Source organism: Schistocerca cancellata, chromosome 4, assembly GCF_023864275.1.
Source record: "Schistocerca cancellata isolate TAMUIC-IGC-003103 chromosome 4, iqSchCanc2.1, whole genome shotgun sequence".
In the NCBI taxonomy this organism is placed as follows: Eukaryota; Metazoa; Arthropoda; class Insecta; order Orthoptera; family Acrididae; genus Schistocerca; species Schistocerca cancellata.
In genome coordinates, this window is record NC_064629.1 from 271,024,472 (window position 1) to 271,037,672 (window position 13,201).

Here is a 13,201-nt window from a genome sequence, read left to right on the forward strand (position 1 = left end):
CAGGAAGGGAAACACACACACACACACACACACACACACACACACACACAGGAAGGGAAACACACACACACACACACACACACACAGGAAGGGAAACACACACACACACACACACACACACACACACACACACACACACACACACAGGAAGGGAAACACACACACACACACAGGAAGGGAAACACACACACACACACACAGGAAGGGAAACACACACACACACACAGGAAGGGAAACACACACACACACAGGAAGGGAAACACACACACACACACACACACACACACACACACACACACACACACACACACACACACACACAGGAAGGGAAACACACACACACACACACACAGGAAGGGAAACACACACACACACACACACACAGGAAGGGAAACACACACACACACACACACAGGAAGGGAAACACACACACACACACACACACACACAGGAAGGGAAACACACACACACACACACACAGGAAGGGAAACACACACACACACACACACAGGAAGGGAAACACACACACACACACACAGGAAGGGAAACACACACACACACACACACACACACACACACACACACACACACACACACACACACAGGAAGGGAAAAACACACACACACACACACACACAGGAAGGGAAACACACACACACACACACACACACAGGAAGGGAAACACACACACACACACACACACACACACACACACACACACACACACACACACAGGAAGGGAAACACACACACACACACACACACAGGAAGGGAAACACACACACACACACACACACAGGAAGGGAAACACACACACACACACACACACAGGAAGGGAAACACACACACACACACACACACAGGAAGGGAAACACACACACACACACACACACACACACACAGGAAGGGAAACACACACACACACAGGAAGGGAAACACACACACACACAGGAAGGGAAACACACACACACACACAGGAAGGGAAACACACACACACACAGGAAGGGAAACACACACACACACAGGAAGGGAAACACACACACACACAGGAAGGGAAACACACACACACACACAGGAAGGGAAACACACACACACACAGGAAGGGAAACACACACACACACAGGAAGGGAAACACACACACACACAGGAAGGGAAACACACACACACACAGGAAGGGAAACACACACACACACAGGAAGGGAAACACACACACACACAGGAAGGGAAACACACACACACACAGGAAGGGAAACACACACACACACAGGAAGGGAAACACACACACACACAGGAAGGGAAACACACACACACACAGGAAGGGAAACACACACACACACAGGAAGGGAAACACACACACACACAGGAAGGGAAACACACACACACACAGGAAGGGAAACACACACACACACAGGAAGGGAAACACACACACACACAGGAAGGGAAACACACACACACAGGAAGGGAAACACACACACACAGGAAGGGAAACACACACACACAGGAAGGGAAACACACACACAGGAAGGGAAACACACACACAGGAAGGGAAACACACACACAGGAAGGGAAACACACACACAGGAAGGGAAACACACACACAGGAAGGGAAACACACACACAGGAAGGGAAACACACACACAGGAAGGGAAACACACACACAGGAAGGGAAAGGAAAGAGGAGAAGTCTCAAACGCCGCAGCGGAGATAAGGGTAAAGAGAAGAGGTAAGGAAAAGCGAAGGACAAAGGAAGGATGAAGACATACAAGCAGAGAAGGCGAATAATGCGTTACATTTACGAGCATCTGTCTCCGGACGTAGGCACAAACTATACTCCCAGAGGGGGAGATAGGGAAGGGAAGAGCCAGAGGTGAGGGGGGGGGGGCGAAGATGGGAGATAGGTAAGGATGCGGAAAGGGAAGGTATGCAGCCTGGAAAGGAAGGAGGGCCACATTAGCTTAGGGTTCCATGCTGGCTAGCACATATCCACAAAAGAGTTGTGGACCCCCTGGGGGGGGGGGGGGCACGGGAGTAACTGATCAAATAGTGTGAACGGAAGATCCATCTGTGAGGCTTCTGGGAAACTGCCGCTCGCCTATTAATGTTTTTACGAAACTATTTCCACTAATACTGTACTACTGCTGTTGGTTGGGACTTCTATTAGGAGTAGAATGAGCGTATACGTGGAAGTGTAGTATATATACTCGGTGGTTCGACTGGGATAGCCTAGCTAATATTTAAATCTTTACTGTAAGACAGTAAGGCATGTACCGGCTATTTATAACTGAAGCTCGTCTACTCGCCGAGGTCCAGTGTGGGCTATTATTTCCTTACGTCAGTGAAACTTCGAAGATATTCTAACTCGTAAATGAGGAACCGATGTACGCTGTAAAAAGAGTATTTCCAATTAGGCCCATGGCCACCCAGATGCAAATATGGCGTTTTGAATGGAACAAAGACATATAGAAATGTTTCGATACGTAATGTATTAGAAACAGGACGTGAGAATAAAAGGTCGAACAAGAAGAGAGGCAAAATGTTTTATTAACCGTCGTTTACACAAATTGTTCAGTAGTAGCACCTCAGACAAGATGCTGCACAGCAGCCGACTTGCATCTTTCGGCTAAAATATGAACTAATTATTTCCAGCGTAAATTTTTTCCGTATTAACGCATTAGCATATATACTAAGTTTCTCTGTCATAACAATTACAGCCCGCACTGAACTTCCGTGAGTAGCTGCACTTTATTACCACCTTGCAATACGTACCTCCTGGTTATTACTAAATCCTACTTTCTAAAGTAACTACGAACATTCTTCATTTCCTACGGATCACTTCCGTGGAACTCCTGAAATTAAAATTACAGTATCGAAAGTGCGCTATGGGACGCAAGCGACCATTCTTATATTTCGACTCAAGCCACTAATTTTATTCTGAAATTGGTAACCTCGTAATGGGGTATATTCCAGTTACTGCCTCGTTAACTGGCTTTCAGGATTAGGCCTACTACTGTATTTCAGCTATGATGACACGCCGATTAAATTAGATGTCAATCGATCCTACAAAATAAGCAGCTACAATATTTGGTGGAAAGGAATAATGTGATCAGCGATGTGTAATTTCTCACCAATTTAAAGACAGGTGAAGGAGCCCTATATTACCTTTGTTTCACTGTTTTAAATTTCTAGGAGTAAAAGCTGTAGCTGACAACTAATACATCCAGCAAATAATTGAGGACGTAGGTTGCAACTACAACTGAGATGCAAATATTGGCGCAGGAAAGTAGTACGTTGCGGGTCGCATCGAACCAGTCTGGATATTAATTACTAAAAAGAAAGCAAGATGTGGCGAACGAGACAACGTTGAGGCATTTGAAATACAGGTTTCTGTGCTTTTGTAGAATACGAAGCCATATTTCTTCAGACAATATTTTCATACTTTCATCCAAAATTAGAATCGAGCAAAAAATTATGAAGCTGCCTAAACACTAAGGTAACATTTTTTAATAAATCAAAACTATTGTCTTAAGAGTTTTCTGACAATGGGTTTGCAACTCTACTATTCTTTTAGTAAACAGTGATCGCGAATTTTCATCTAATAATTTTAGTCAACATTACTCATTACACTGATTACTACGTTTTTAGTAGTGAACACATGATTCACTAAGAAATCCAACTCCCGAGCATCTAACAGCTTCGTACATCTGATTACTTTACAAATCAGTTACTGACTATTGTCAGACTAAGCATGTAAGCTACAAAAAATTTAGAAAGGTTTGAAATTATGCCTGAAGTTTGTATGAAGTCGCTAAGTGCTGTTATTCTCAAATTCTGGATAGATATTCTTATGATCTGGGTATTTGCACGCCGTCAGTTCCACTGCCACAAATGGTTTAAAATGGATCTGAGCATATCGGACTTAACATCTTAGGTCATCAGTCCCCTAGAACGTAAAACTACTTAAACCTAACTAACCTAAGGACATCACACAAATCCATGCCCGAGCCAGGACTCGAACCTGCGACCGTAGCGGTCGCGCGGTTCCAGAGAGGCGCCTAGAACCACTCGGCCACAACGGCCGGCTACGCTGCCTCATACAGGCGGTTTCTGTGTATTACTTACTGCATTATGTTGAATTTTTAACATACGATTAAGCTACTAACTGAACTGACAGCAGCATCTTAAATTTTAAAATTCTGTCAATAATTATGCGAAAAACTGTAAATTAAATATCTGTTGTCCCTTGAAGATGTAAAAACATGCAACTGGTATGTCCGAGATAGTGATTTAGTAATACAGATGAGCATCCAGTGGACAAATTGAAAAGTGGCAACTTTTCTTAGTAGTACTTTTAGTGTTTATTCTGTAAGGCGCCAAGTGTAAGTTTTATATCGGTTGTTTTTGACCAAGTCCAAGCCAACATTATAATAATTTGTCTGCACTCCGGTATAATCAAACTGCAGTAGGTATTTGCCTGGATATTTTATAAAAATAGAAATTCTCACCACCTCTTGTTATTTCTCCTAAAATAGCCTCATAAGCGAGACAGAAAATACTTCTGCTGTTAAGTAGTTAAAGTTTCTAAAATTACTAGGATTTACCAAAACATCTTAGTTCTGTGCAAGGAATCAGGGGAATTACATAATACAAGCTACAAACTCACTATGCATGCCCCAGTGTTTCGGTACACTCCGTTCAGCGCACATTGCTGAATATGGGACTTCGCAGCAGACGACTCCTACGTTGAATCGACATCGCAAACTACAACTGTAGTTGGCACGGTCTCCTCGCGATTGGATCGTGGATCAATCTGAAAGTATCGCCTGGTCGAATGATGCACGCTTCTTGTTAAACCAGGTCTATGGTCGTGTCCAAATACGCCGTCAGCCAGGCGAACAACTGCTCGAAACAACCACCGCGCCATGGACATAAGCCGGCTGGAGCAGTATTATACAGTGGTATAATTCACCTGGGCTTCCATGGTGTCTGGGATCCGTGGTAGTAATCTCAACAAGGGGATTGTGCCTATTTCTCAAGGATTTCTCTTAAATTTATTGTACATGCAGGGCTTGGCCATAAATGAAAGTGACAGAAGTGGAGCTCCAGATGCCCAAGCCTTTAGATAAAAGGATTTTTTGGCGTGAGTAGGGTGAGGCATGAACTATTAATGTTACGGTACCGTAGTTTCCAGGCACAGTTGGGCAGCGGTAAGAGTTCAGAACGGTCGTCCAGAGGCCGAGTCGATCTGTGGAACCTTGTTTGTTTTCTGTTTTTACATTACACTACAAGTAACCTGAAATAAAGGTTCAATTTATTGTATTTATTAAAATATTCATACAAAACATGAAAAAGGCGAACGAAAATTTGGAACTGGAAATAAATTTTCAGGAAGGGATAAAGTGAATACTAGAAATTCGTTTATAAAATTACATATGCTGGTGTGATGTATAGTAAAAAGCAGAGCAATCATCTTGCACGTGTTATAAACACCGCACGTTTACAAGTGCATAGCTCTTTCGAAGACTGTTCGCTCTCATGGCACAGTCTGGCAGTAAACTGCAAGTAACTCATTTCTGTAAATATTGGTGAGGATAGCTGGTGGTGTAAAATGGACTTGTTTGATGTCTTCTCGGTATGTGATTTTTTTTCTCTTATTACATAAGAGCAGTTTTGAAGCTATTTGGTCGATCTCTTTGCCTGACGATAAAAGTACACATCGCAGAGTTTCTGTACCTGAGTGAATTTGGTAGGAATATTAATACCACATGACGGCATTCCGTCGTTAAAATTTTCAAATAATTGTGGACTTCTCTACCCTACGAGTTTTAACGGAAGAACTAGTTTAACATGACGTTTTGCAGTTTCTGGCGAAGTAATGACATTCCTATATTTTACTGCGCAAGCCTCCAGTGTTTTTTGTAACTTCAGTCCAAAAGAGCCAGCACTCTTGCAGGCATATGTAGACCCTTTGCAGTCTTCCAGGAAAGGTTACAGAATATATAATATATATTACACTTACTATTTTTTTCCTGTGTAAGTGACGGTAACGTAATAATTGAAAGCATAGATATTGTAAAAATTTATGTTCCACATCTAAAACAACGGACCGATTTCAACCAAACACTACACCTTTCACTTATTGTCTAATGAATCTGTTACTCCCACTTCCGTCTTTAATTTGTTGCCAAGCCCTGCCTCCACTATAATTTTGGACAAAATCGGCTACGAGGAACCGCGTTCTCCTTGTAAGGCAACGTGAGCGCTGTGGACTATGAACACTGTGATCCACTTGCATTCATTTCTGTCTCGTGCCTTCCCGAACGGGGTTGGCGTAGTTCAGTAGGATAACTGTTCGTGTCTATGTCTATGTCTATGATCATGCTGTAATAGTCTGAGGAACATGATACTTAACTCACGTTTGTATTCGCCACTACATGTGCCAGAATATAAACCGATGGAACACAGCTGGGACGTTATCGGGCAACATCTTCGTGCCCATATATACAGATCCGTCACGCGACTTGTGTGACCTGTGCGTAGACATTAATATCATACCTCCGCGAACCTGACGATTTATCGAATCCGTATCACGCAGAATTGGTGGTGCATTGCTTTGGGGGTTTGATCTGTACGCTTTTGAACAGTTAGAATGTTTTGCTCCATCAGTATCTAGCAAAGTTCTCCAGCATTGCTTTAAGTTTTTAAGTCAATTACTTTATCACATGTGTAATGGATTATGAACTCCAGGAACTGACCGTGGCAAATATGACATAGAATTATTCTTAAACTTTAACCACTATATACCTAAAGCAAGTTCGGATTTAAGCATTGTCATTTAACAGGCTATTTTTAATTGCGAAACAAGTTCATTACAACAGTGCGCATATGAATTTTGTAACACCCGAAAGCATTGCACTATTACCCCCAAAACTTATGGCTAATTCTATTTACGTTTAAGAAAAATTAGTTCTTAGCAGTTCGGATTCAATACCAGCCGACTGTTTCTTACATGTTTCTACGAAACCTTCCACCTAATTTTAAAATGTTTTCGATGTTGAGCTAGTCATGCAACACTTTTTAAAAGAACACACCGCCAGTTAACTATTTCTGTATTTCTGTACTACCTAGATTTCGGCTTTTATGCCGTTATAAAGTACAATGCTGAAAGTTTAGAGAATAATGTTCAAAAACTTTTAGCACTGTACCTGATAATAGCATAAAATCCGAAATTCAGAGGGTACAGAACATAAATGTAGTTACAAATGGCGGTTTACTCTTTTAAACAGACACTAGTTTCGCGGTGAGCTACAGAACAGGTTTGAGATTTCGTGACCAATGACTCGAGGTGCAATGTGTTACATTTTCTGATAGCGCGCGCAGGTGCACAAATCGCTGGATACGACTAAACTTTCAACAGCCAAAACCAATCTAATTACTGTGACAGTATTCGACTACGGACTGCTATACTTATACTGTGCGCTTTAACGCAGAGACGGCTTGTAGCTTAGTAGCTTTGACCTTACCGAAAGATACGCACAAATATAATTCGATTTGAATTACTATGGTGAAATTTCGCTTCATCCTGCGTACCTAGGTGAAAATAAAAGTCTTCAAATGCTAAAGAAACATTTTCGTTTTTATATTGAGACCACAAACACATGGAGGCTTTGCGGGACAGCAATCTAATCCCATAAAAAGCACCAATAGCTTCACTATCTGCCAATTAATTGTAGTAGTTATGAAAAAGATTTGGGAAAGTGAGAACTACAAATACAGTTTGCTTAAAAGTTATCAAATAGCTTCCCTTTTCACTTTCCGTAATTTATATACAATACTTGTACATAATATGAATCAACAGATTTTTCAATTATCTGATATAGGTTTGACTCTACCTTGCAGTTTTAGTTTTTATTACTATGAGGAGCGTCAAATATCGCGCGAACTTAGATATTAGGCTAAGCTAAAGATTGGTGTGTTACCGCATGATTCACATTAGTTAACTTAGCTAACTCACAACCATACCATCGCCTTCCAACCTAAACTAATATTTGCTGAAGGCTATAGATCAGTTTTACCGCACCAAAGATTACCAGGGCGATCCACTTTCACTTTCCAGCCACCCCGTTTTACAACAGCAAACCTAACTATTTTAGTCAAAATATTACTTTGACGCAGCTCTCCACTCTAATATATCTCATAAAAACCTTGATCTTCGAGTAACCACCGCAACCTATATCAATTTGAACTTACGGTATTCATCTCTGTTTCCCTCTACACTTTCTACCCCCACACTCCCCTCCCATTCCAAATTAACAAATTCTTGATGTTATTGTTTTATAATCGATCTCTTCTGAGAGAGAAGTCTAAGTTCCTCCTCTCCTCAGTCCGTCTCAGTATCATTCGTTATGCGATGTACCCATCTCATCTTAAATATTTTTCTGCAGTACCGTATTTTAAAACCTATTCCTTTCTTGTGCCAGTTATCAGCCACATTGCTCTTCCGGACAAGGCCACGCTCCAGACAAATGCCTTCAAAAAAGTGTCTAAAAAGTTTACATTTGGTGTTAACCAAATCCTGTTTCAGGTTTTATTTTTTGCTACTCCCAGTCTACATTTTATATCCTCTACTTCAATTTTTTACTCCCGAAATAGCAAAACTTACTGTCGTCTAATATTCTCAGCAGCTCCCGATTTAACTTAACTACATTTCATTAGCATTGTTTTATTTTGGTTGACGTCTCTTTTTCAAGACACTATCCATTCCGTTCAACTACTCTTCCAAATCACACACCGCCTATGAATCTCAATGTCATCGGCAAACAATTTTTTTGTCTCCCTGAACCTTAATTCCCTTTCGAAATTTCTCCGTAGTTTCCTTTACTGCATTCTCAACGTTCAGATTGAAGAAAATCGGGCAGAGACTACAGCCCTGCCTCACTCCCTTCTTAATTACCGCATCCCTTTCATACCGTTTGACTTTTATAAATATAGTTGCGTTTCTATACGTGATTTAAACACACGACGATAATTGACGCTTTTACTGTAACCACGGCTATCACTAAACACTTTTACATTAAATCCAAATCCTTTCACGACACAGCCAAATCAAGTTTTCATATTTACTGTCTAGGGAACATATGTGCATATACATATCGTTAGCTGCTCATATTATACTTCAATTGTTTCCAGTTAAAGTTTAATATTGTATGAATATTTCGAAATTATCACGTTGGATCCATTGCCAATGTACAAACCAAATATGATTATTTATTGCCCGCACGAATAAATATTCCGTACGACTTAAATATACAAAGTTAACGAAAATAGTAGCAAGGCATTAGCTTTAGTAACATCGGGGCTCACCAGCAACAGGAAAACAGCAAAAACAGCCATATCGCCGCCACCCGTTCGACAGAGCAACACAGACGGCCACCTGATGCCCACTCGGCCTCTCGCGACGTGCCGATACTCACAGATATTACTAAGCCCCGCCACACAACCAGCGTAGCATCCTTGAACACAAACACACAGCAGTTAAGCGAGTTTATAGCATATTCACGACCTTCTGCAGTACCGTATTTTAAAACCTATTCCTTTCTTGTGCCAGTTATCAGCCACATTGCTCTTCCGGACAAGTTTTACATCTTGAGAATCATAACTCAAAAAGCATGGACATCTTTAGCAGCAGCTGTTAAAAAAATTATTATTGGTTTCTCCGTCTTCAGCTTACTGCAATTTAATTCAATAGAATTTTATTCCAGACACGCTTCGCTTTTATTTATAAATAATCTTCTGTGGTTGTTCTGCCAACTGGATGCATATATTTGTACATTTTTGGTTGTTTTGGACCAAACAAAATACTGTTTTTAATTTAAAACAACCAAAAAATGTACAGACGTATGTACCCAGTTTCAGACTAACCACAGAGGACGCTTTATCATTAAAAGCGAAATGCATCTGGTGTAAAATTCTCTTTAATTAAATTACAGTAAGCTTAAGACAGAGAAACAAAACAAGTACTCCTTCTTCTCTCTGTTTAGGTGCTTGTTATTTTCGATACTTGTTCCGAAGTGCGTAGTTTAGTTTTATTTTTTTATCCCTGAGCTTTCTCTCTTCGTATTCGCCTTCACTATTGTTTAATACTTTTCCTGGTTACATAAATCAGTTCCACATAAAATACATAATACAGTACGCTGGGCGTTGCCTTTCATCTGAAACATGGGCCGACACGCGCAGGAGGCAAAAACAGCTTTAATGCAGAATTAATTTTAAGTCTGCAGCGGAGACTGAGCTGACCTGTAACTTCTTGGTAGATTAAAATTGTGTGCTGGAGCGGGAATCCAACACGTGACTTTTGGCGTTTGCAAAATGGCTCTGAGCACTATGGGACTCAACTGCTGTGGTCATAAGTCCCCTAGAACTTCTTAAACCTAACTAACCTAAGGACATCACACACAGCCATGCCCGAGGCAGGATTCGAACCTGCGACCGTAGCGGTCCTGCGGTTCCAGACTGTAGCGCCTTTAACCGCTCGGCCACTCCGGCCGGCTAGAACTTAGAACTACTTAAACCTAACTAACCTAAGGACATCACACACATCCATGCCCGAGGCAGGATTCGAACCTCCGACCGTAGCGGTCTCGCGGTTCCAGACTGAAGCGCCTAGAACCGCACGGCCACAGCGGCCGGCTGGCGTTTGCAGCCAAGTGCTCTACCGACTGAGTCATCCAGCCTTGGAAAGTAGCAGACGGCCTGCTGGTGGAAGTAAGGCTGTGAAGTAGTGACCTAAGTCGTATTTGTACACTCAGCTGGTCGAAAGGCAAGTCCGAGAGCCAGTCCAGCACTCGGTATTAATCTGCCAGGAAGTTTCATATAAAATTTGTTGATCCGCTATTACACATGCGGTCCTCTCTGTTACAGCGATCTGAATCTTCTAATAAGGGGAGGCGACGACGTTGGGATCATGGATTTACTTCAAACTTCGTACACCTTTAGAACGCCATTAAAACAACATACTGTGCAAGAAGTAAGGTCCACTAGTCTGGCCATTTTTTCATCACTGGTCACTTTATTTAATTTATATTACATTTGAGAGGTAACATAATGAAAAAAACCACGTGCATTTTCATGATGTTGTAGTGAATTTCACATGTTTTTTTCTTATTTACTATTTGTAATTAAATTTTCAAGGACGAGGGACTGGCTTGGGAAGCCCAACTCAAACCTCGATAAATAACGATGTGAATAACATTGTTCCCCATCAGTAATATTGTATGTCACAATGTGCCAGACCACAAGAGTAATGTAAAATTACTCGTCGGATGTGCTCTCGACATCACACGTTGCAGAATGGTATTTGTCATACAGACATGGAAAACATAAATTGAAACTTCACGCAGATAAAAGTTGTGCTTTTGCATTATATTACCTCTCAAATGTCATATAAATTAAATAATGTGACCAGTGACGAAAAAAAAACTAGATTAATAATTAAGTGGCAGTCGAACTGTCGCCTGATAGACATTCGTCTTATGAAGCTCGAACGCTAATCATTTGACCACTATGAACTACAACGTCTGTTACCTACGCAGGGTTACATAACTCACATTGTAGACGCGTTATACTTCTCTTGCGATTTTTTTTTTCGGAATCGCCAGAGTAGTACACCTTATTCCTTGCACATTATGTTATTTTAGTGGCCTACTAAAGGTGTACAACGTTAGAAACAAATGTCATCCCAACGTCGTGGCCTCCCCTTGTGAGTGTGATAACAAAAATAAAATTTAGAGAACCTCACAGAGAAATACTACGGTCTTCTTTACCTTTTCATAGTCTGTAGGGCTATCGTTTTCTCCCATGGGATACTTAGAAATCCTCTGCACCACGTATCAATCGTATTGACACAGTGGTAGGACACTGTACGTCCAATCGGGAGAAAAGCTGTTCAGATATTTATCTGGCTACCCAAGCTCCGATTTTAAGTGGTTTCCCGAAGCCGCTTAAGGCATATACTGGGGAGGTCCATTTTAAACAAGATATGGCCGATTTTCTTCCCCAATTCGAGATGGTGTTCGATCTCGATCGACCTCGTCGTTGACAGGAGCTTAAACATTAATCTTCTTTCCTGCTCCTGGCAGTGTGACTCAGTATTGGCTACCGCCTCGGCGTGCCACTGGCAGCGCCCTAATTTCTAGTTTAACTGACAGTAATACAAAAAAAATAGTGTTTATTAACCGTATTATCATTTTAAGTATTATAAGGCGATGACTAAGTGATTTATACAAAAATATGGAATGTGTGTGCTCGCGCCACGACAATAATGTGTTTGTATGTATACGTCTGAAAATCTACTCGTTCGAGCGTAAAGTGCCGTCCCACCGTCTAATATTACGACGTTAGTACCGTTGAGTCAGCGGTGAAATGTGATTACGTATTTTCTTTCCTTGATATCGTATGGGATAATATCATGGGCAACTAATGTAAGGCATAAAGAATGATTTTAACCCAAAAGGAGCTACACGTGCCATATGAGATGTTTTTCACAAAGCTCTGAGTATTCATTTACTTACCGAGCTGGGGATTCTTACAGAGATGTCACATCGCATCTCCTCGTTTATGACATACGTGATTGACTACACGAACGTGTTTAAAAGGAACACTACCACGTATTTACTGCTTTCACAAAATCTGAAGATCGTTAATGACGTGGGGCAGAATTTCAGTCCTAGATTGAAGTATTTCATTTTGGCAAACTTCTGCTCTCCGCAGGAACACTTTAGTTTCACTTAATTGTATTCTCTTTATTCTATCTCACAGAAACGGGCTGAAACCTAGGAAATTACAATTCATTTATATCATCAGCCTGCAAGATCGCATTATGAATAAATCCTGTCGATGAAGTCTTTGGAAACTTCAGTATTCAAACAAATCTGACGCGCTGTGTAAACATTTATCTAAGATTGTCACCATGAAAATTTACTTTAGCTGACCGTCAACATTCCACTGAGTAAAGTCTTGGACTGGTTGATTTGGGGGAGGAGACCAAGCACCGAGATCATTGGTCTTATCGGATTATGGAATGATGGGGAAGGACGTCGGCCGCGCTCTTGCACAGGAATCTGAAGCGATTTAGGGAAATCACGGAAAACCTGAATCAGGGTGGCCGGAAGCCGATTTGAACCGCAAAGTCGTGGAGCAATGAGAG

General features: G+C 41.3%; 1 protein-coding gene across 1 annotated transcript in view; it reads right to left on the bottom strand.

Annotated features, from left to right (window-relative positions):
* The window catches only part of LOC126184715 (uncharacterized), a 76,272-nt gene extending 66,850 nt beyond the window's left edge, over window positions 1-9,422 (bottom strand). Inside the window, exon 1 of the mRNA XM_049927237.1 lies at window positions 9,361-9,422. Within this exon, the coding sequence (XP_049783194.1) occupies window positions 9,361-9,390 (30 nt within the window). The 5' untranslated portion in view covers window positions 9,391-9,422. The remainder of the gene's footprint in view (window positions 1-9,360) is intronic.
* Window positions 9,423-13,201: the final 3,779 nt, after the last annotated feature.